At 37.8% G+C, this 25,898-nt stretch overlaps 1 protein-coding gene across 1 annotated transcript in view; it reads right to left on the bottom strand.

Moving 5' to 3' along the window:
• The window catches only part of GALNTL6 (polypeptide N-acetylgalactosaminyltransferase like 6), a 232,000-nt gene that overhangs the window by 98,487 nt on the left and 107,615 nt on the right, over nt 1–25,898 (bottom strand). The window contains exon 4 of the mRNA XM_017498515.1: nt 8,679–8,786. Within this exon, the coding sequence (XP_017354004.1) occupies nt 8,679–8,786 (108 nt within the window). The remainder of the gene's footprint in view (nt 1–8,678; nt 8,787–25,898) is intronic.

Raw genomic sequence — 25,898 nt, 5'->3', positions numbered from 1 at the left:
TTATGCAATTATCTGGGATCACTATTCAGATATTCTATTTACACTATAAAATACTCCAATAGGCATAAACAAAAGCTAATGTGAAATCTTAGTCCTCATGTGATGGCTCAAGAAATGCTTAATATTGTCCCCACAGCTTGGGGACTACCTGACTCAATTATAAGCTCTGTTTTGCACAATGGAAACCATCTGATAATTGATTCACAAGTCATAGCTGAGCTGAAACTTGGAAAAGCACCATGGAATATTTGAAAAATTTAAATTGAGCAAAATTCCTTAATGTTGGGCAAAACATACCTCTGTGAGAGATTCCGAGGAAAAAAATATGTAGAGTAAATAAGTAGGAAGAAACTAAACTTAAAAAATAGTTTTAGGGCTGTACATGATGGCTCATGCCTGTAATCCTGGAACTTTGGGAGGTCAGGGTTGGAGGATTGCTTGGGGCCTCCTGGAGTTCAAGACCAACCTTGGCAATGTAGTGAGACCCGGTCTCTACCAAAAATACAAAAACTAGCCAGGTGTGGTGGCATGTACCTGTAGTCCCAGCTACTCAGGAGGCTGCAGTGGAAGATGGCTTGAGCATTCCAGGCTGCAGTGAGCACGGATTGCATCACTGCACTCCAGCCTGGGCAACAGAGTGAAACCCTGTCTGTAAAAAATAATAATAATAAAAAAATATTTTGTGATGTTTTGTGGGAAGTTGCTAAGTATGAAAATAATATTGTCTTTACCTCACATATTTTTTTCATGATACTGCCAAATGGCAAAAGACTGTACATGCCAGCAATTTGCTATTTTGCTTTCTTTTTTAGCGTCTATGTTTGATATGAAAAAAAAATCTATGCTTTACCTCCATATTGCTTAAAATTTTCAAAAACAACATAGGATTCTATTGTTATTTTTTAAACTAACAAAATATACAGATAGTTTAAAAATTCTGATGCCACTGGATTATGAATTAAGGTAGTAGATGATGTTCAAGTGGAGAATAAATTTGTGTTTCCTATTTTCTCATTTATTTTCTGTGGGCCCTTGGCTGACAGAATGGCTTCCCTTTGCCTTATTTTTTTCACATGTAACACAAGCAAGAAATGCCCAGTGTTCAAAAAGGAGATAGGATTGAAGGGTGAGTGAGACAACCGGCATTGTCTACCAGAAACTCATCCCCAGTATAGGGGGATGCCTCAAGGTGAGGTGACATCACATCACAAAGGGACAGCTTGATCTAACTGGCAAAGCCCAATGCTATTTGCTTAGGATACGTAGCATGCTGTGTGCATTTCTGCCTGGCACATAGTAGGCACTTGATAAATATTTATTAATAGAACTTATCTAGCCTAAGCCTTCTCTGAGGCTACAGATGACATTTATCTTCGTAGCATGCGATGAACTCAGGGTATTTTAATGATTTATTGAATCATTATTGTCACATAAATTTATGATTGACTTTTAGAGAGGATATCAATCATGGAGAATAAAGAAGCATTATTTCTGGAAGATGCCTTAAGTTTTAAAATTAAAAGTTCCTTCTGAACAGAAGATATTACATTTTATGTTGTTCTGTTTTATTTTTGATGCAGGGTCTCACATGGTTACCCACGCTGGAGGGCAGTAGCTTGATCATGACTCACTGCAGGCTTGACTTCCTGGGATCAAGCAATTCTTCCTCCTCAGGCTTCCAAGTAGCTGGGACTGTAGGCGCATGCCACCACACCCAGCTAACTTAAAAAAAAATTCCTTTTAAAGCTGCGGTCTTGCTATGTTGCCCAGCCTGTTTTCAAGTTCCTGACCTCAAGTGATCCTCCTGCTTCAGCCTCCTGAAACACTGGGATTATAGGCATGAGCCACTATACCTGGCCTGAAGGATTATATTTTAACCTGTGGCCAAGTAGGGAGAGAAGCAAACATTAATTGCAGTATGGGAATCATCTTTAGTTCTGACCACAAGTATTAGACAGCCTTATTGCCCTTTAGGATATATTTTAAGGAAGAGTTAGAGAAAGTTATTGTTTTTGGAAGAATTGCCTCTGCACAAAAGTCCTAGCTGTTTATAAAGGCTGAGTCTTGAGGGAAGATCCATCGTTTCCTGCTTTTTGGAGAAAGCCCACGATAGGCCACCACGCCCCTGAACTCAATGATAGTTTCCAATAGAGCATCTGAACCCTGTAGTTTTAAGAGTAGGAGAGAGAGTGCTGCTGTTGCTGGTGTCGAGGTTGTTGTGCTCCAGCTCTTATTTGCTGGGCAGCCTAAGAGAGTACAGTGATTTACAGTCATCAGGAGAGAAAGGTCAATTTGAGGGAGTGCATATTTCCCATTCATCACCATACTTTATTTGCTTCTTGGCGATTTTATTTTCAGATATCACACTGTTAATGTTTTTCCTTGACTGACAGATTTTTCTGACATAAACAAAGGCGAGCTGCATATGCCTGACATTGTGCTCTTTTATTTCAGCTATTTCAGACAGGAATGCTGACACCACGGTCAGCTATGAAGAAGCATTCATTAATTAACGTGGGGTGGTCTGGCTTCTACATTGAAGCCTTCCCCCTCCTCCTCCCTTTCTCTATGCCTCTCCCAACCTCCACCATTTTCAAGAGTCTGAGATGATCTATGGAATCAGCAGAGCTGGATGTCACCAGAGAGACGGCACAGGAAGGAAGAAAGGCATCTTGGGAAGTACATGAAGAAGTCGTTTCACAGCTGACAGAGGCACAGCCACCATTCTGCCTCAGAACTCAGACTTAGAACCTTGTGCCTGTGAAGCATAATAACCATCTGAAATCGTCAAAGGTCATTACACTTTGCTAGGAAACCCTACGTAAATGTATGAAGTCAAAAAGGTTTGCAACTTATATGTAGATTAGCCGTTAGGGTCATTAGGCATAATTTGTTAATATCAAATATGTATCACTATATATAAAATAATTCTATATGCTATATAGGACATATATTTCCTCTTTTGTTAAATCATAATTTCAATTACAATATGACAGTCTATTAAAAAACAGTTTCCAAATAAGTGAACTATATAAGATACAGATTTCATTACATAATGAGCTTTACTATTTTTATTTAACTTTTCCTCATCCTCACAATATTCTGGCATTGGAGTGTATAAATTGGTGTACGGTGTGGACTCTGTGTTACTGTCAAGATCATTTATTAAGAGGAGTTAAGATTTGTGTTTGACTTGTTCATCACTTAAACTTCCAGCGTCTAGCATAGTGACTGGCACAGTAAGCATTTTTTTTTCTTCAGAAGTAAAAACTTATTTGCCAAAGAAAATCTGGCAGAAGTTTTTGTGTGCTCTCAGAATTCTAGATGCAAGTCTGTGGGTACCTCCCCAGATCTGGCTGTCCCAAGCTGTCACTTAATCTTATCTAAAACCAATCTCAGCCTCTTCCCCTTTCCTCTTCTTCACTTTCCTTTTTTTTTATATTGATGCTATTTTCTCTGGGATGCCGAGATGGAAAACTCATAGTCACACGTGAGCTCCACCTCCATACAGGGATGGAAAACTCATAGTCACACGTGAGCTCCACCTCCATACAGGGTGTAGCAAGTCAATGAAAATCTCTTACAAATTTTCTTTTTACAAACGCTCCTTGCATTTGACATGTGACTTTCTTTAGCCTTCTCCATTTTAATAATTATTTGTTGGTTGATCTTTCTATTTTAACTCTTCTATTTTTATCCTAACACTTCATGGCCAAGATCCTACAGTCAGGGAGTGAAGGTTAACACTGCAATCTGCATCCGGGGTCCTCCAAGGCTGGCTGCAGTGCCCATGCATAGTCTCGCTCCACTGGCCCCATGCACACCCTCTGTAACTCTCTGCCTGCTCATGTCTGCTTGGTACTTTGCTAAACTGATGCCCTGCCAGAGATGCCCAGGCTGCTCCAGTTTGTCTCAAGCACTCTAGAAGGGACGCTATGGCGAAGAGCACGAACCTTGAACAGACAGACCTCAGTTCATAGTTCCAGCTCTACTCCTTTACCATTTAACCTCTAACACTTTTACTCTAAGTTAACATTTTCAGGACCTGGGAAGCAGCCTGTGCAATTTGACTTTTATGAGGTTTGACTTCCATTTTAGCTCCTATCCTGAAACTAGAAAAAAATGTAAAGTCTCCCAGGTTCTTGAATGGTTCCCATAAAATGCAAGATGAAATTTTAGAATGAAAAAATTACTGATACTATGTCAGAGGTGAAATACAGAAGTATACAGTCCCCTGATTTGCATTCTCTGGTGTTTCTGTTTTCTATTTTTTTTTTTTTTTTTTTTTTTTTTTTTTTTTTTTTTTTTTTTTTTTTTTTTTTTTTTTTTTTTTTTTTGAGATGGAGTCTAGCTCTGTCATGCAGTGGTGCAACCTTGGTTCACTGCAATCTCCAACTCCTGGATTCAAGCAATTCTCTTGCCTCAGCCTCCTAAGTAGCTGGGACTACAGGCTCATGCCACGACACCTGGCTGATTTTTTGTACTTTTAGTAGAGACGGAGTTTCACCATGTTAGCCAGGATGGTCTCCGTCTCCTGACTTTGTGATCCACCTGCCTCGGCCTCCCAAAGTGCTGGGATTTCAGGCATGAGCCACTGCACCCAGTCTCTCCGGTGTTTCTTATAGACTTGGGGTAAGGGTTGGTTCTAACCTTGTCTCCTGTTGGTGAGGGTGGCTGTCTGCACTTGGAGGACTGCCTCACTCACACTCTGCAGGGCAGCACTACAGGTAGTGACACTCCGGGGAAACTCTCATGGGCCAAGTTGTGCCCATGAAGACCACTGGTGTGCGGCAATCAGGTGGTATACTTAGCCACGGGGTGACTGCTTTCCACCTCTGACATGTCCCAGCTATCACAGCCACCTGTCACAGATCCAGTGGCTTTGACTGCCCCCAAACACACTGCCATTCACAGAGGGATTTGTGAACCGTCCCCACAGGTGCCAGTAATAACGGCTCCTTCAGCAGAGTGCTTGGCTCACATCGAAACCTGTCAGAATGAAGAGAAGAATCTCTTCTTTGAGATTCTCTCACCTATTTGCCACTCATTCTCCTCTGGCTGTGCAAAGCGTCACTCAGTGGACCTTTGCTGAGGAGCTGCTCACACTTCTGTGAGCAAGAAGGGATGAAAAAGGAATGACTGTCACCACAGCCCTGGTGTCTTTCTAGTCTCTCTGCAACTCTAGACATGGGCACCCCTGCCCTCAGGGACTTGCTGCTTGTTCCTGGTGACAAGACCCCACAACAGTGTCCCCGTGTACTGACATTAGCCCCGAGCTGACTCAGTAACACTGTTTAGGCTTATTAATGACAAGTGAATACTCTGATTTCCAGATGAAGCTGAAGTGTAAGTTCCGGTGTCCTAACTTTTTACATTTTGTGGGAAACGATGTAGTGATGCTAATTTTTGTTTTTGCCAAATAAGGGCGCTAACAAAAATTTACTATCTTGCACTCTGTCATAAAAAAATGAAAAAAAAAATCCTTACAGTTTGTGTATAAAAAAGATGTTATTAAGTTGAACAGGTTTAGTTTTGGGATTATTGTTTTTCTTAGTTCACAGAGGCTGGGTGAAATGTTGGCTAGGAATTGGCTCTCGTCATTCACCCTGAGTTTGGGAACCACTGTTATATGAAACTTGCTAATTCAGTGGACATATTCTTGAAGGTTCTCTTTCAAGTCCTGTAATTTGAGAGGACCGAAGAAGGTCACAGCCACAGTGCTACTTCCTCCTCTTCCCTCTACTTGTACATATCTTTATGATACATTTAAGCAATTGCTTGTCTTGTACTGTCATCTAACAGTTTCATAGATGGATATCTTGTCTCTTTCAACCAGATTCTAATGCTGGGAAAATAGAAGGTACTAAGTAACTAATTTTTAAAATGTATTTCTATGTTATACACCAACAGTATGCTGTTTAAGGCCGTTCACACATTTGTGTGTCTCTCTGTGTGTTTATAGAGTTGAGGAGTCTTTTGGAACCACAAATTGGAATCATCAATGTGAAAAGTGCACATTTTTGAAGAATTAAATGAGTTTTGTAGAGTAAGAAAACAAGCCTTTGGAGTAAAGTCTCCACCTTCATCTCCATTTCCTGATGAGGCTGAAAGATAAAAATACCAATCGAGTAGGCGTGACCCTGCATTTGAAGCATACATAAAGTCTCTCATCATTTTTGATGATATGTAATAATGTAGTGTGTAGCAAGGTAGTTGAGGTGCTCTCACAAAACATCAGAATTGTTTTCATTTTAATGTACTTTTTTTAAACTTAAAAAAAAAAAACATAAAATCTTCCTCAGAGTGACAGGCAAGCTTCAATATTTATGACTTTCTGATTGCTCTAGCAGTTTAGAAAAAAATAAAAATGAACCCTGAAGTAAAATTTGAGTGGGAAAGATTAAAATTCAGAATTATGGACTTTTTTCATTTGAATAAATATTCACTTTTTCTTGGAAGTTTTATGTGCCAACCCCAGTTTCTCTACATTTGACAGTCCTTGAAAAAGTGCTTTATTTCTTTCTTGAAACTATATGAACAGTTTTATTTTTTGAAAATAGTCCTTTTGGATCAGCACAACATTTTCCGCCCGCTGCAAGCTTTTACACTCTACTTTGGACTATGAACCAAGCACACACGCACCCATTTTCTTACAAGTGAATGGTTCTTTTCAGAGCACAAGCAGGGGAGCATATGAGTGAGTAAAATCGGATACATGAGAAATGATAGTTATCTTTATGATATTTTAAACTGCTAAGATTTATCATATCTACTTGGCTGATTGGTGACATGTGCTCTAAATTGTTCAATCATTTACTTTCCTGTGAAATCTTGTTTTCTGATTCATGTGTCTTAAGTCTTATGACTAAATCAAACCATATTTCCTTACCCAAGATGTAGTCGTTTAATTACTTTATGATTTTGTGACTTTTTCATTTCAAGTATTATATTTCTACAGATACTTAGAGTACTATGTTGTTAGCATCAAATTAAATTTTTAATTTAGTTAGGGAAGGAAGAATATGACAGGTTGAACATCCCTAATCTGAAAATACAAAATCCAAAATGCTCCACAATCCAAAATTCTTTGAGTGCTAACATGATGTGACAAGTAGAAAATTCCACACTTATAAGAACATCAAACTAACACTAATGTGGCTTCATGCACAAAATTATTAAAAATATTATATAAAATTACTCTCAGGCCACGTATATAAGTTGTATATGAAACATAAATAAATTTTGTGTTTAGACTTGGGTTTCATCCCCAAGACATCTCATTATGTATATGTGAATATCCCAAAATCTGGAAAAAAAATCTGAAGATCTGAAACATTCCTGGTCCCAAGCATTTTGGATAAGGGATACTTAGCCTGTATTTCTCTTCAAGGTGTGTGTAATGTAATGTTATTACTAGGAGATCTAGTTGCTGTTAGGGAATATGGATGTGACTAAAGAAAAATGGAGAGTTGACAAAGATTTACTATAAAAGAAAATTTTGTTATTCTCATAACAAAGTATTTAAGTTTTAGTAACAACTCAAATCTGAAGCATTTTCCTCTCTTAGATTTCCTGATTAGTTAATTCTTTCAGCAAATATCTGAGTGTTCCCTAAGCCCTGTTTTAGGTCCCGGGAGTAGAGCAGTAACTCACAGAGACCAAAGCTCTACCTTTGTGTTACTGATATGCTAATAATTCCTGGTGAATTTGTTTATTTATTTTTACAAAAGTTCATTATGTGAACCTTATATAAAAGATCCAAATAGTTATATATTGTAGCCTTATTTGTAAAACAACCAAAATGAATAATTCAGCAGTTGATTTCTAGGGTAGCAGTGTGCAAAGAGATGTGGTAAAATATTCCTTTTCTAGATTTGGATTCTGAGCAGTAGCAGGTACATATCATGGTGATGAAAACTGACCCAGCCCTGAAGAAAGTAATATGGAAACCAGAGAAATTGTCAGTGTTGTTTGGAGATGGTATTGTGAGTCCATTCTCCTAAAAATGCGTAAAAATGTTTCAAAGGGCAGAAGAGAAAAGCATCTTTGCACCTGGTTTACAAGAAAGGTTTAATTCAAAACAATATTGGAAAAAAAATCTTAGACTGAGCCAACCTTGAAATGTTGAGGATGGGGTAGAATTTGAGGCTGGCCCTAGTTATTAAACAGAAGAAGGCACAGTTTGGGTATCTAGCTTTTCCCATCTCCCATTTACCCCGTTTCTCCATCTGACTTATTACACATCCTTTACACTCCACTTGGGTGGAGGGAGCTGGCTGCTCCAGGTCCGCGGACCTACTCTGCTATTTCATGTGAGAATGAACAGCCACCTAGTTCAGACTTCATTTTCCCATCTGTGAAATAAAGATAAGAACACAGACCTCAGAAGGCAATGGTAAAGATTGAATATAATGTACGTGAAAATGCTTTGAAACAATTGTAACAGGAAATAGCATAAGAGTTAATACTTTTTTAAGCAATGGAAATAAGACTGTGAGAAACACAGGAGCTCTCTCTACACTGGAGAGCTTCTTTCAGACTGTGTCTTAAATTACACATGCCATGGGTGAGGCTGGTTACTTTGCTTACAGAGATTACATATACCATGGGTGAGGCTAGTTACTCTGTTTACAGAAAGCTATATCGAACCCAGTCTGTTCTGATGCTGAGTTACTCACTCTTGCCAGGCTGGTCCCAGATGGAACTTTGTATGGAACATACTTCCTGTAGATATGACCAACTCTAGAACATGGAACATCAAACATTTCTCCTCCACACATCCAAACCTGAAAAGGGAAAAATAGAACAAAAGATAACGGTGAATTTCACACAAGAAAAGAATTATTAGTAGGACTTATAAACCATCTTTACATCTCTAAAAGTCTTTAAATCAATAATTTCTACTTACTATAAATGGCTAGCCAAAAAATAAAACCACATTTTTTAAAAACCTAGATTCATAAAAGTTTAGAACCGAAATACAGCTGAGTGCAATGGCTCATGCCTGGGAGGCCCAGGAGGGAGGATTGCTTGAGCCCAGGAGTTCACGACCAGCCTGGGCAACATGACAAAATCTCATCTGTACAAAAAATACAAAAATCAGCTGGGTGGTGGTGTGTGCCTGTAGTCCCAGCTACTTGGGAGGCTGAGGTGGGAGGATGGCTTGCTGCAGTGAGCTGTGTTTATACCACTGCACTCCAACCAGGGCAGCAGAGCAAGACCCTGTCTCAACAAAACCAAACCAAAACTAAAATACTAGTACAATAAAATCTTGTTTCCACAGATAACATGCTGGCTTAAAAATATTCTAGTATCATTTTGTTACAAACATTGTTTTGAACCAGCATTTCATGCTTTTACATCTTATTTATATAGACATTTGTTTCAATAATCTTGTAAAATCATGTGAAGAAATAACATTTGAAATTAAAACATCAATTTAAAAATTTAAAATACAAAAAGTGAAATTTTAAAAATAGGCGAATGCTTTAAAGAACATAAACATATCCATACCTTTAAAGTTGTATTCTGAAACTTGCAGCGATGCTAACCTTAAAAATCAGAGTTGCATTCACACTTCTTCCCAATCCCCACCCCCTACTGATCTTTTTCTTAGGTACAGATAATAATCAGTTAAGATACTGTACTTTTATATTTAGTAACAAAAGTCATTGTTATACTTTACCATGACTACCTTCTCAGACAGACACACACTTAAGTGTGGTTTTATACAACAGACCGTCTATTATAAGATAACTAATTACCAAATAGTCTTAGCTATTTCTATTGCAAGAAAAAAGATTATAAAGAGAGATACTCTGATGTTTAATTTTACGACTTAATTTGGCTGGACCATGGCACCCAGATATTTGGTCAAACACTATTCTGGATCTTTCTGTGAAGGTGTTTTTTGGATTCGATTAACATTGGAAATCAATGGACTTTGATTAAAGTGAATTACTTTCCATAATGTGGATAGGCCTCATCCAATTGGATGAAGGTGTTAATAGAACAAAGACTGACCTCTGCTGAGCAAGAAGGAATTCTGTGAGCAAAATCCCTGGGTCTCCATCTTGCCCACCTGCCCTGAAGATTGTGGACTTACCAAGCTTCCACAATCATGTGAGCCAATTCCTTAAAATCAATCTCTTTCTCCCCTTGGTTTTGTTTCTCTGGAGACCCCTGAGTAATACAGACACATATCTTGATTTAAAGTGTAATATTGAAAAAGAGAAACACAAATGCTTATGTTTTCCTTTATATTTGCTTCCAACGTCTTTCACTAAGAGGAATGACATCCCAAGTGAGAATGATTGAACAAATAGTGATTAAGATCAATGGAAATCCAAGAAGGAAGAAATACAACTATTAAAGTAACATTCAGTGGCTGGAATTGCATTCAGGATTACTCATAGTGTTAATTTCAACATGATGGAATATTTACCAGTGATTTGGATCGAGCCTTCTGAAATATGTGTGTGTGTGTGATATAAAGCTGGCAAGAGTAGTCGACAGTCTAAATTACATTATCAACATCTGGAAAGATTTCCACAGGCTGGAGCTATGTAAGATTGAACACAAAAAGGCAACAAGAAGCACCCACCCCGGGATCCTAAGATATCAACTCTTCTACAGCAGGAAGGGTAGAAAAAGACTGAGTAGCACAAAACACACATCATTAATGTACTATGGAGAATTTAGGAAACAATGATCTAGATCTATTGCAGGCCTGAAATCTTTTGCTAATTTCTGGATAAATGCTTTATATTTCCTTCTAAGGGGGATTTTAAAGTGGAAAAGTGATGCAAACTCAGTCTTAGGAGAGGCAATTGAAAGAACTAAAGATGTGTAGTTCTGATAAGATAAATTCAGAGATATCCTTTTCAAAGAACGTAATATTTGGAAGAGATGTTTTGCAGAGCCTTTAGGAGATACGACAAGGGTTAATTGCATATAGCTATAAGGGGGCAGATTTCAACCTGGGGGAAGAAATTTCTAATAAAACGGTTAAAGATAGAATGGACTTCCTGTATCAGTAGATAAGTTGAAATCTGCAGCAGATGACCCTGGAGCATATGACTTGAATAGACACTTGATCTAGCTGATACTTTAAGGTAATTCTACAGCACAAGTTAGCATTTATGAATGCTTATTATGGTCCTTTTCGTTGACTATTTCATGTAATGCTCACAATTCAATGACAGACTTTACTGTTTCCCCAATTATGAAGGTGGGAAAATGGCAGCCTAGAGAAGTTGAGCAGCTTGTTCAAAGCCACATAACTGGCCACTTTCAGAACTGAGGTTTAAAAACCTAGTACTTTCTTCACGGCCCATATGTTTAATTGATATTCTATCTACGGATGATGAAAACTCTTTCTGTAAAGGGCCAGATAATAAAAACTTTTGCCTTTGTACGTCATATGGTATCTTTTGCAATGACTCACATTTGCTAACAAATAGGCATGGCTGTATTTCAGTTAAACCTTGTTTACAAAAACTGGCAGTGGGCTATTGTTTGCTGACTCTTGTTCTATAAAGTACTAAGTCCTTTCAAACACTGACTTTCAGTGATTCTAAGATAATGTATGTGGGAGATTACATTTTCCAAAATTAGACATCACAGTATCTCCTATTGCACATACCCCTCTGCAATGTGACCTTGGTAACCAACTTCCCATTAGGATTTGGGTCTATGTCTCTTCTCTTTGAATTAGGGTGGACTTAGGAATTCTTAGACCAGTAGAGCACAGCAGAAGTGGCTGAAGATGGGTCATAAAAGGACACATAGCCTGTCCACTGGGGCATTTGCTTTTGAAACTCTGGGCTTCCATGTGAGAAATTTGACTCTCTGAGGCTACTCCATGGTGAAAAAGTCCAAGCACCTGAATGTCATACATTGGGTAAATAGCTATACTTGGGGTTTTAACTGATGGCCAACATCAGCTGCCAGCCCTGTGAATACAGACTCCTCTATGTGATTCCAGCCCTTTGCTGTTGAATCATCCCCTGCCAAGACACCACACATCACAGAACAGAAACAAACTATCTCCTCTGTGCCTTTTTTTGAATTTGCAGCCCACAAAATCCAAAAGCTTAATAAAACAATTGCTTTATGGTGCTAAGTTTTGTTACGCAACAGTAGTAATTTCTAAATCCATGATAAAGGCAAATCACTAACAGTGATAACCAAAATTTATGGATCATTCATAGATTTCATCTTGTTCTATTGTAGGGGATACCGAGCTAGGACTCAGTAATTTCCATGTTCACTTCCTCCTGGGCACAGGGCCAAGTTAGAATTCTCAGCTCCTTTGTATTTAGATGTGACTATGTAATTGTTTCTTGCCAGCAGAATGCAAATGGAAGTGATGTGCATCACTTCTAGGCCAAAGAAGTTACAAGTGGACTTCTTTCTCTACCTTATTTATGACATATTTTTCCCTCAGAGCCTTAGTAATTACAGAAGATACGGAGGAGGGCTCTGAGGCCCTAGCAGATGGTAGTATGGATGGGGACCGGGATGCTGAAAACTGGGTTGTTGAAAACATTGCTCGTGCCTCCTCCTCCAAATTGTGAGACAAGCCATAGAAAATTCTTATTAATGTTAAATTACCAAGATTCTGGATTTATGATAGATGTTGTTCCACCCTAATGAAGAGTCATTTTTTCCCCAGTCTCTTCTGATATTTTTAATCAAATGTAGTGACTGTAATTATCTGAGAGATTAATTCTTAAGCCTGCATTTTAAAGACGTAGAATTTAAAAGTAATTAGACAAAAGGTGATGGGATGGGAAATGGGAGGGAGTAGAATGTTGGATAGTCTAGTATGTAATGAAATGTCAGTTCCTATTGGCCAATGATAAGCAAATGCCAAGGCAAAGAAGCTTTCTTATCACCTGCAGCTGAGAGATAGTAATTTGTTGGCACAGCCTTTTATTTTTCACACAGAAAAAGTGACTATATTGATTAGCTTGTGGAGGTGGCTGATCTTTCCTGCAGGATTAGGAGATGGTGACAAGTGAGGACAAGATGTGGCATCAAGGTCTGGAGCAATGCCTTACATTTTCTGGCCTTAACATCTTCTTCACTTCATGCAATCCTGCAGAATACTTGCAAAGTGAGCAGAAGTGAAAAAAATGCTTCTTAGGAGAGTATTTGCAAAATGAAAACCGCCACAATAGAAAGTTCAATAAATGATTATTGCTTTCTGTTGTGGATTGAATGTTCGTGTCCACCCAGCCTATCAAATTCATATGTTGAAATTTTAACCTCCAACGTGGTAATATTCGGAGGTGGGACCCTTGGGAGGTGACTAAGTTATGAGGGTAGAGTTCTCAAGAATAAAATTAGTGAACTAGTAAAAGAGAGCCCAGAGAACTCTCTTATTGTCTTTCCACCACGTGAAGATACAGTGAGTAGATGGCAGTCTGTGACCTGGTAGAGCGGCCTCTCCAGAACCCAACAATGCTAGCACTCTGATATCAGAGTTCCAGCATCCAGAACAGTGAGAAATAAATTTCTGTTATTTATAAGCCACTTAGTCTATAGCGCTTTGCTATAGCAGCCCAAATGGGCTATGAGTCTTTCTTTTTTAAGATATAGCAAAACAACCTAACAGACACACAGTAATATAATTTCAACTAATTATTCTCAGAGGATCACATTAAGACAGTGTTTACAGATGTACTTATCAGTTTATATTTGTGCATAACAGATTACCATGTATTCACTTGTTTAAGACTAGGGACATTTACTGTATCAAAGTTCTGTAGGTCAGAAGTCCATGAGGGCTCAACAGGTTTCTCTGCCTGGAGACTCACAAGGCTGAAGTGTAGGTGTCTGCTGGGTGGAGCTCTTTCTTGAAGCCTCAGGGGAAGAATCTAATTTCAAGCTTATTTAGGCTATTGCCAGAATTCAGTTTGCAACTGTGGGACTGAGATCCCCATTTTCTTCCTAGCTGCTGATTGGGGAGCATTCTCAGCTTATAGATGCCATTATTAGTTCCTTGCTTCATGAACTTCCCGTCCCAGCAGTGATTAAACTCATGTCATCAGGTTAGGCCTACTATGATCACCTCCTCTTTTTAAAGTGAACTGATTAATTACTTTAATTACATTTGCCAAATCTTTTTTACCATGTAATGTTGACATATTCATGTGAGTAATCAAGGAAGAATGTAATCTTAGAGTTCTGCCTACCACTATTTCCAATGAATGAAAATTCATGTCTTCTATCAATAACCTCATCCTAGTTCTTAAAATTCTTCTCCCCAGAAGTTCTTCCGTATAGATAAGTCAAATTCAAGAAACTTCTGGGCAGACATTTTTAATGCTAAATTGAGTGTTAAGGAAACTATAGAATCCTAGGATTTATTTTTCCCCACCGTACTGCCCCTATAATCACTTAAAAAAACATAAATCTGAGCATACCATTCCTCTATCGAAATCCTTCAGTGGTTTTCTATTGTTCTTAGGGCAAAGTTATAATGCCTCCATAAAGGTTCCAAGACCTTGCATGATCTGACCTTTGCCTACTTGTCTTTCAGCCACTACCCTCCCACTCCCCTGGCCAGAGCTATTTTTAATTCCTTAGGAAGGATCAAGCTTCCCTCCTTGGAGCTTGCTGCCATTAGTTGTTTTCTCTGAAGAAAATTCTCCCACCTTCTTCTCTTCCCTTTCTTTCTTTACTATTCCTTGTCTTCTCCTCTTTAGTTTCCATGCTGAGCCTCCAGATTTGGTTGGGCCTCCCTGCTTCATGCTCTCACTCTATCCTGTGCTTCTTTTTCACATACTTCATTAAGTGAACAAATACATAGTGAGCACTCACTAGGTGCCAAGCAGTTTTCACCAGACTGAAGCTCTAATATGTGACCCAGTTAAAATTTTGAGCACATGGAGCCTTCCTTCAACTGGAGACAGTGTTGCCCAGAAGTGCAGGAATCCTCAGTCCTTAATAGCCTTGGGAGAAAGGTTTTGGCCAGTTCAAAGACAGCAGAAAGCTTTACTTGAAGGGAAAGTGGAAGCAGAGAGTTTATTTAAACGGACAGGACACTCTGAAAGATAAGGCAGAGCAGCCAGCTGAAAGAGAATGGGCCAGCTGCACCTGGACAGTTCTGCATTGGGTTTTTATGATGTTGGATTTTTTTTCTTGACGTTTTCACCTCTGTCTTAAGTCATCATCTTTTTTCTTTGTCTGATTCTCCTGCGTCTGCCTTAAGTCCCTGCCTTTTCCCTGCCTAGTTCCCACCCCAGGCTCGTGGGACCCTCCCTAATATGGTTTTGCTGTGTCCCCACCCAAATCTTATCTTGAATTCCCACGTGTTGTGGGAGGGACCCAGTGGGAGGAAATTGAATCATGAGGGCAGGTCTTTTCCGTACTGTTCTTGTGATAGTGAGTAAGTCTCACAAGATCTGATGGTCATTATGGGCTGGGGTGGGTGGTGGTGGTTCCTGAACAAGCCCTTTTTGCCTGCTGCCATCCAAGTAAGATGTGATTTGCTCCTCCTTACCTTCTGCCATGATAATGAGGCATTCTCAGTAGCGTGGAAACTTAAGTCCATTTAAATCTCTTTCTTTCGTAACTGTCTTTATCAGCAGTGTGAAAATAGACTAATACACTCCCCTTTGTGTGCATGCATGGGCCAGTGTTGAATACTAACTCTACCTTGTGGCTGCACTGCTCATTAGCACCATCCAGGAAGGTTGTCTAGAGGTCAGATCTATACTTATTGTACCTGTGTATTTCTCAGGAATTTGTCTTTTGCCCACTGATATGGTTTCCTGTGACCCCCATAAATCTCCTCATCTTGAATTGTAGCTCCTACAATTCACATGTGTACCCAGTAGGTACCCAGTGGGAGGAACTGAATCATGGGAGTGGGTCTTTCCAGTGCTGTTCTTATGATAAGTCTTACGATCTGATGGTTTTATAAAGTGGAGTTCCCCTGCACAAGTTCTCTCTTCTCTGCCACCATGTAAGATGTGTCTTGCTCCTTCCTGCCTTCTGCCATGATTGTGAGACCTCCCCAGCCATGTAGAACTGTAAGTCCATTAAACCTCTTTATTTTGTAAATTGCCCAGTTTCCGGTATGTCTTTATCAGCATCGTGAAAACAGACTATTACACATTCTTTCCCCTCATCAGCAGCATACACCCAGCTATATTGTGATGGGATAACTGCAAAGTGAGCAATTACTTCGCGTCTGGGCTAGATGTAATAAAAACCACACCTTTTGGATCTAAAACGTGTAACTTTGGGAAGATACACTTTCACAAACCATTGCTTTCCTTTATTCGTAGAAATCTGAATTTCAAGGTTCTTCTTTGAGACAGTAAGAAAAAGAACAGCTTATTTTGACCTGTCCTGATCCTCCTTTTTTATTTGTTGGTCAGAAAAAAATAAAAGCAGAAACTAGAAATGTGTTTATAGTTTTTAATGAGAAGATGATAGTTTTACTTTCAGGGGAAAATTCTCTAGTTTCCTGAGTTATCGCCTTAGGATTTTTTCTAAGTCAGATATACTCTGTGTGTCAGTATAAAAAAAAGTGCATAAACTTGCATTTAATGAGTTTCTAGAGGTCTGAGTGGTGGCAGAAGAGCTTCAGAGGTTACATTGTTCAGGGGATCACTGCTTTTCAGAAAGTGTTCATTTTTACAATAACATTAAGCAGTCTTAAAAACAGTGATTTGAGGGTGGTGAATGGAACTTAGAAACAGATATATCACTTAATGTTTATTCAAAACTTAAATCTTGGGGAGGAAAAACTGGATTTGAACATCTTAAGAGTGCTTCTTTGGCTAAAATATGATTAAGGACCTAACCTGTCATTTCCCTTAATTCATTATTCTGCAGCTTAGACGTTACATCAGAGGCAAAGCACGTGCTTTGTACCATATTTCCATATGTCTTCAGAATTTGAGTTTATTGCTTAAATTGTATAGATTCACCATCTGCTAAAAATATAATCAAAGTTTTAAAACCATTTTTTAAAGATTGACTTTCTGTAGTGGAACAACAACTTCTTTCTTTTAGAGAAATATCCAAACAGGATTTTCCTTTGCCCCTCACTTGGGCCGTCAATCATGCCATGTCCTGATGGCAGGGGTGGGAACATGACTCAGGCCAAGTGATTTGAAGTCCTTCCCTGAGGTTTCATCATGCTGGATGGAACTAACTTTCTGGTGGTGAAGCAGAAAATGAAAGCCTGAGAGCTTTCAGTGGTCATGCCTGAGTGGCAGGAGGGGAATCCGTGGGAGGGAATAAGGCTGACATAGAGAGGCAAGGTGGGGAGACTTTCAGAGAAAAAGTCCTAGTAGCACTTGAGGCCCTCAGGCCTCCAAGAGACTCATTCATCCATTTTCCTGACTTTTACACCGTTTCCATAAGCCTCCTCCCAAATTCTTCCTTTCTTCTAAGTTAAAATGAGTTGGATTTCTGTCTTCTTGCAAGTCAAATAATCCACATTTAAAATCTCCTTTTGGCCAGACTCTGTGGCTCATGTCTGTAATCCCAGCACTTGGGAGGCTGAGGCATGTGGATCACGAGGTTAAGAGATTGAGACCATCCTGGCCAACATAGTCAAACCCTGTCTCTATTGAAAATACAAAAATTATCTGGGTGTGGTGGCGTGCACCTGTAGTCCCAGCTACTAGGGAGGCTGAGTCAGGAGAATCACTTGAACTCTTCAGGTGGAGGTTCCAGGGTTCCATGCTACTCAAATGAATAGCATTGCAATCAATACTTCAAAGAATCAAAGAGAAATTCAGTTTTAAATTTTATTTTTTTGTTAGATTTTTAAAGCCATATTCAATAGGAAGATGTTTTCACCAAAATAAAAAATGTGAACACTCTTAAAGGTTTATAATGGTGTTCGCAAGTTATTTTTATCTGTAGGAAAAGTTGCTAAACTTTCACAATGTGGCACAGTGATCCCACCTTCAACTGGGCAGGTTGCCATCATTTTCTGAGTCTCATCGTCATCTTCCATAAAGCTGGGGTAGTGTATCTACTTCATAGGTGGTTGTAAGGACCAAATTAAATAATACACACAGCCTCTGGAGGAGGCACATGATAGGGCTCAAGAATGGTGATTACACGGTAGAGTCCACCTAGTAGACAGTCTGTTTTTTGGTATGTTGGGGGTTAGATGAGATGGTTGATGTGTATCTGCATGTTGGTCTCCATGAGAGGAGGCAGGGCATATGATAACATGCAGGTCTGTGAATGTGCGTGTTGGGGGAAGTAGACATTACCACGTATTCTCAGCTGTGTGGATAGGAAAAGGAAGTACTGGGTAACTGCTGTTGGCCTTATGTGTTGTAGATTGCTGACCTTGATGTAGCATATAAAAATCAAATTCTTATACCTCTAAAGTTAATGTGTGCATACACTCTGAAGGCTCACAATAATATTGTCATTGGGATTTGGGTGAAGTACTTGAGAACGGTATGGAAACATTTTTTTTTTATTTTGGAACTTTCTATACAAATACCTATTGGATGGGGGGAAAACTGACTTGCTTTATATAGATTAATGTGTTAGAAGCATTAGAGTGTTTAGTGTTTAGATTATATTTCATTTTTCTTGTTCGGGAAAAAGGGCAACCAGAAAAATAGAAAGGTTTAGAAAATAATCTCAACATTAAAAAGATTTCAGGGGTGATGGATGCAGCAAACCACCATGGCACGTGTATACCTATGTAACAAACCTGCACATTCTGCATATGTACCCCAGAACTTAAAGTATAATAATAATAAAAAAAGATTTCAATAGGAAGTCAAATTAACCTTAACACAGGTACTGAATGTCATGTAAACTGTTATAACTTGCTCACTTCTCAATTATCTATAAAAGTTAAAATAAAATTAAACAGCGAATTAGGAAAATGCCATCAGACATAAAGGAGGTAACAACTGGAGAGCATTCATACCTGCCCCTAGGCTTATATCAAATAGACATAAACTTTAACTTGAAAGAGCTCAGAGACACCTGATGTACCTTTTGTTGAGTAATTGAAACGAATCTCAGGGTGGCTTGTGAGACATTTAGCAGCTGTTTCTGTTTATCTTTGAGTTTCTGAATGCATTTAGAGTCATTTTAATATTTTCTTTGGAAGATCAATTCTGGGTGTGTTGAATTAAAATGGATATTTTAATGTCATCTAGGCTAAATGTTGTAGGAAACAAAATCCATAGGAACAACTCTAGATATTTTCTCGAATATCTGGAGGTATGTGATGTGCCATAAAAAGGCTTCTATCACATTTTAGATAAGGAATTCACTATACTTTGACTTTGCAAGCTCAGATGTAAAGAGTGGTCTCTAATACAACGGTCTCATAAAAGCATGAGACGATATATAAAATATATAAAAAGCATGAGAAGATATATAAAAGAAGTGAGAAGGTATATAAAATATTTTAGAATCATCCTTGGCATAAAAAGGATTTCTAATGAGCACATTTTATGTTTATTTTTATTTTTTTCCATTTATTTATTTTATTGCATTTTAGGTTTTGGGGTACATGTGAAGAACATGCAAGATTGTTGCATAGGTACACACGTGGCAGTGTGATTTGCTGCCTTCCTCCCCATCACCTACATCTCGCATCTCTCCCCTTGCTATCTCTCCCCAACTCCCCACCCCCCACCATCCCTCCCCTATTTCCCCCCACTGACCCCAGTGTGTAGTGCTCTCCTCCCTGTGTCCATGTGTTCTCATTGCTCAACACCTGCCTATGAGTGAGAACATGCAGTGTTTGATCTTCTGCTCTTCTGTCAGTTTGCTGAGAATGATGGTTTCCACGTTCATCCATGTCCCTACAAAGGATACAAACTCATCGTTTTTTATGGCTGCATAATATTCCGTGGTGTATATATGCCACATTTTCCCTGTCCAGTCTATCATCAATGGGCATTTGGGTTGGTTCCAGGTCTTTGCTATTGTAAACAGTGATGAGCACATTTTATAAGGTTGAATTTATTTCCAACAAAACCATGCGTACAAAGCATTGTCATGATAGTTTATAGAGAGATGGCTTATGGGAAAAAGTGTAAACTCCTAAAATGAGATTGAGTTGTGCCTTTCCAGGGAGGCAAATGAACTACTTTAGGAGTAGAAATTAAACACCTCAGGGTTTTTTGTATTTTTCAGACAACTATGAAGAAAGTGAAAAAGCTTATTAATTAATACTGAGGTTCTTTGACAGTGGTTTGTCTTGGGAACCAAGAGTTTGACAAGTTAGCAAGTGTGGGGGCTGGGGGCCAATGACCTGGCTTGGGACAAGGGCCCGTAAAAAAAAACCCCTTTCTTTAAGGTGCTGTGTGTCACGATTTTGTACTTTCTCCTACAAATCTGTGAGTTGTGTAACATGTGGAACATTCACTGCAAACAGTGCTTTGGTGACGTCTGGATGAGAGAGGCTCAAGGTTGGAGGTGTAAGGGGTGAGGAAAAGAAGCCACCCTGAGGTCCATGCCTGTGGAAGGGATGCCATGCAGGAGAACAAACACCACTGAACAAATCACTCATTCTCTTTGCTCAGGGATTTCCCAGTGGACCAAAGTCCTTCCTTTAGCTTGGAAGTTTTGGCCTAATACCTTGGATTTGTTTCTAGAGTTTGTGTTTAAACAATGTTAAGATTCATGAAAATATATACTAACACATTAATGCAGATATAGATGTATTTAAAAAGGCTTTTCTTATAATCCAAACTAAATTCCCTTCATTAAAAGGATCACAAAAGTCAAGGGCCTTCAGGGGCCAACAGAGAATGTGTATTGAGGCAGGTGTTGGGTTTAATATGTGAGAAATGGGGGCCAGGAAATAGCACAGCCAATTCTACCCTCTTCCACCTTGGCATAAAAATGCGAAGCTGATTATGTGGTCAGTTATAACTGTCTCCTATTTTGGGAATCCTGTTTTGTAATATTGGCTGATTTAAATGATCTTGTTTGTTTATTCACTTGTTTATGCATAATCTTTCTTGGCACTCAATTTCATAAGGTAGAGATCTTGTCATTCTTGCAGATTATATTATATTATCTTCAATAACAATGTAATTTTCACATAGTAGGCTTTCAATAAATATTTGCTGGATTCATGAAGACATCTATGAATATTGTGTGCATATGAAACTATTTTAATTTTGTCATATATATGTTTACATAGACAATATATGTTTCATATATAAATTATTCAATATAAATAAAAACCTTTCTATTCCTTTCATTTTAATTTTTGCACAGTTGTACTATATAGTTTACCCTTTTTTCACTTACCAATAGGCTTGGATATTATTCCATACTAGTAAAAATAAAGTTGCATAATATCTTATTTTATTTTATTTTATGTTATTTTATTTTTTGAGATAGAGTCTTGCCCTGTCACCCAGGCTGCAGTGCAGTGGAATGATCTTGGCTCACTGCAACCTCTGCCTCCCGGGTTCAAGTGATCTCTTGCCTCGGCTTCCCAAATAGCTAGAGACGTGGTTTCACCATGTTGGCCCTGCTGGTCTTGAACTCCTGACCTCGTGATCTGCCCACCTTGGCCTCCCAAAGTGCTGGGATTACAGGGGTGAACCACCTCACCTGGCCAAAGTTGCATTATTTTTAAAGACTATACTGTAACCTATAGGATAGATAGATAATAATTAATTCAGTCAGTCCCTTGGTAGTAAGTCTTTAGGAGTTTTCCATTTTTTCCATCAATAAGAACAATATTGAGATACATTTGTTGTATATGTGTCATTTCACACAGCTGTGAATTTATCTTTGAGTTATGTGACTACAAATAAAATTGTTGAGCCAACACATATACACAGTTTCATCTTGAAGCATGTTTTCTAATTGTTCCACATAGAGGTTGTACCACTTTTAACAATAGTGACTGACTGTATTTGAGAGCCTCTACTTCTCTAAACCAACGTACTGCTATCAAAGTTCCTGATTGTTGCAAATCTGATAAGTGAAAAATCTATCATTATAAAATTAATTTGCTTTTTATCATAATTGAAAATAAATAACTTTTGATGGATGAGTTATTTGTATTTTCATTTCTGTGAATTGTAACAATATTTTGCGTTTTAAAAATACTGTTTAATCTTATTGACTTGTGGGAGATCTTTATGTATGAAGGGTATTAGTTGCAAATAATTTTTCCTAGATTGCCATTAGACTTTTATCTTTTTCCCATATAAATTTTTTAATGTAAATTAGCCTTTTCTTTGATTGCTTCTAGTTTTTTTTTTTTTTTTAAATCACACTTAGGAGACTATCTCTAATTCTTGTGTAATTTTTGTAATTATATTTTTTATGCTTACAATGATTTATCTTCTGAGGATCTTCATACTTTTTGTATGAATTGTGGGATTTAATTATTTTTTTCTTCAAAATGGGTAGCTATTCTGTACTACCACTGAGAAAACTACTGTTTCCTTCTTGATTTCAAATGTTAATTTTATCTTATGTTAACTTCACAATTTTATTGGTCTATTTAACTTTTATGCTATAGAGATCTATGTTTATTCAGGAAAATTTTATTATGTATTTTGTTATCTGTTTTGATTAACGCCTTATAATTTTTTTCTTCCAAATTTTCTTATTATTCTATTTCCTTTTATGCACTGGAAGCACTTTGTTTAGCTAAAAAAAAAAATTGTTTATCATTTTTATTGAGATTGCCTTAAATTTATGATTACAGTTAGAAGGATCTTTTTTTGTAAATTTTGATTGTTTTCAAGTCTTTTTTTGTGTCCCTTAGTAGATTATAACATTTTTTGAAAGAATTCTGCACATTTCTTAAGTTTATTCCTAGTTTTTGTTTTGCTGCTGTAAATTGTGTTTTTCTTTTTATCTTTTGGATGGTTCCTTTTTATACTTATAAAGGCTATTGTTTTCTATATATTTACAAATACACACACACACACACACACACACACACACACACACACACACACACACATGTTCATGCACATTTTTACCCAGGCAACTTACTGAATTTCTTACTGTTTATAGTCATTTTTCAGTTGATTTCACTGCATTATTTAGGTAGGTCATATTATTTAATAGAAATGTTCCCCCCTGTTTCTAATCTTTATATCATATTTTTATCTCTTATCAAACTGCACTGCCTACTATTTTCAGAATAATATAAAATAACATTAAATAATAATTTAATGGAAAAATTCTAGCATTTTCTCATTAAGAAAATTGATAGCTTTTGAGTTGAAATATATTCATTATACAAACATGCATATTTATATTTTCATCATGCTAAATACAGTAGTCCTTCTTTATCCATGACTTCTCTTTCCATGGTTTCAGTTCCCCGTGGTCAACCACGGTCCAAAAATATTGCTAGAAAATTCTAGAAATAAACAATACGTTTTAAATTGTGTGCTGCTCTGAGTAGCATGATGAAATCTCACATCCTCCTGCTCCATTTTGCCTGGGACATGGGTCATTCCTCTGCCCAGCATCTCCATGCTAGCTACACTGGCTGTAGTCACTTGATAGCCTTGATTATCAAATCATTACTGCGGTGCTTGTGTTCAAGTAACTCACACTTTAATTTATAATGGCCCCCAAGTGCAAGAGTGGTGATTCTGGCAACTCAAATGTGCTTCCTTTAAGTGAAAGGGTGACAGTTCTTGACTTAATAAGGAAAGAAAAAAAATCATATGCTGAGGTGCTAAGATCTATCCTAAGAACAAATCTACCCATGAAATTGTTCAGAAGGAAAAAGGAAATTTATGCTAGCTTTACTGTCACACCTCAAACTGCAAAAGTTATAGTTAGAGTGGATGTTAAGTGCTTAGGATGGGAAAGCATTAAATTTGTGGGTGGAGGACCAGAACAGAAACATGTTCCAACTGGCAGCAATCAGGTTTGGTAATATCCATGGTTTCAGGCATCCATTTTGGGGTCTTGGAATGTATCCACCATGGATAAGGGGGAACTACTTTATTAAGTATTTTTCAAAAGTAGTTTGCAAATTTCATCAAATGCTTTTATGTTATCTATAGAGATAATGATAACCTTTAAAATTTACTATTAAGGTGAATTTGTTAATACATATCCCAATATTGGAACATACCTGTGAAAGCTGAACTAATTTGTTGTATAGCCTTTAAATAGCTAGTCTATTGTGTAATATTTATTATTATATTTCCCTGTGAGTATTTATAAATAAAATATTCCTTTACTTTCTATTTTTTTGTGCTACCCTGGTGAAGCTTTGTTAAAAATATTGTGATAGTTTTATATTCAATTTGAAGAATTTCTTTCTTTTCTGATTTTAGAAAAAAAGTTTTTAAAAAACATTATAGTATGTGCTCCTTAAAGGTTTAGAAAAATAAATGGGGTTTGTTGCTTTATTATTTTGAAGAAGATAGACTGTTGATGATTTCATCTTTCTTCTATGGTCATTGGTCAGTGTGGTAGACAGAATTTTCCGATGGTCCCCCAAATTCCCACTGGATTATACATACCCCTGTATCATCTTCTTCCTTTGAGTATAGGAAGGACTGTGAATATGATGTGTTTCAAACCTGTGATTAGATGACATTCTATGAAGTTAGTGAAGAGGTTTTGCAGGTGTAATTATGGTTCTAATTTTGTTGCTGTTGAGTTAATCAAAAGGGAAATTTTCCTGGATAGATTTGACCTAAGAAGCTAGTCTTAAAATGGGACTTGACCCTTCCTCAAGGGAAGAGAGAAATCCTCCTGCTGGCCTTGAAGAAGTAAGTTGCCATGCTGTGAGAGGGTCCTGGAGGGGGCCACGTGGCAAGGACCTGAGAGTGGCTGCTAGGAGCCAAAAGTGATCTCCAGGTGACAGCCAGCAAGGCAATGAGGGCTCAGTCCCACAACCACAAAGAAATGGATTCTGCCAACAACCAAAGCCAACTTGGAAGGAGAGCTTTCTCCAGTTGAGCTTCCAGACGGGGACAGAGTTAGCTAAACATTTGATGTCCACCTTAGCAGAGAACTCTGCTAAAACATGCTGGAGTTCTGACCCAAGGACTGTGAGGTTATTTTGTGTTGTTTGAAGCCACTGAGTTTGTGATAATTTGTTACATATCAAAAGAAAATGAATACAGTCAGTTTAGGTGTTTTCTTTTTTAAGGTCAGTTTTGCCGTTTGTATTTTCTTAGAAATCATCTGTTTCACCCATAATCTTAACTTTATTTGCGTAGAGTTGAGCAAAGTAATCTCATTTAAATTTTCCTGAAATTTCAATTGTTTCCCCATTATTAGTTTTGGGTATTTGTGTGTGTGTTTTAATGACCACTTAAACATTTCAAATCAATTTATCTGTCTCCATATTTACCTATGTCTCTTAATAATTATTTCCATTTGGCCACGTAAACTAAAAATAAAATCTGCTTCTCTTGTGTGTCAAACTCATCCAGGGGAAGTTCTGGCCACCAGCAACCTCATCTGCTGCTATTGTTTCAAGCAAGGGATTGCTGATTCCCACTTAGTGGGATGTGCCAGTTACTTTGGAGAACTGATATCTGCCAACTTCAAGTGAGATTTGTAGTTGTGGTCATTTCATCTTTCCATGGCCGTTTTGCCATCCTTGAATGTACCTTTATTACATATGATATCCTTCCTTATAGGTCATGGTTGGGGGTAAGATTGAAGTAGTTTTGTTAAGGATAAATTTAGTTTTCTTGTTCTTTTTTTTTTTTTTTTTTCCTTTTTTTTTTTTTTTTTTTTTTTTTTTTTGAATGATCTCTAGGAGAAGCTCTTTTTTTCCCATTGTAAAACTTTAAATCATTATTTTGAGTTTTTCTTAGGCACAAAGAGTAAAATCCATGTTGTTCTTGAGAAGTTCTGTAATGAGGTTACACTTTAGAATATATGGTTTTTGAGCTGTAATAATTCCATAGTGTTCT

This window comes from Cebus imitator, unplaced genomic scaffold (assembly GCF_001604975.1).
Source record: "Cebus imitator isolate Cc_AM_T3 unplaced genomic scaffold, Cebus_imitator-1.0 Scaffold243, whole genome shotgun sequence".
In the NCBI taxonomy this organism is placed as follows: Eukaryota; Metazoa; Chordata; class Mammalia; order Primates; family Cebidae; genus Cebus; species Cebus imitator.
The sequence above is the reverse complement of the archived record's forward strand: the minus strand, read 5'-3'. Positions and strand labels throughout refer to the sequence as shown.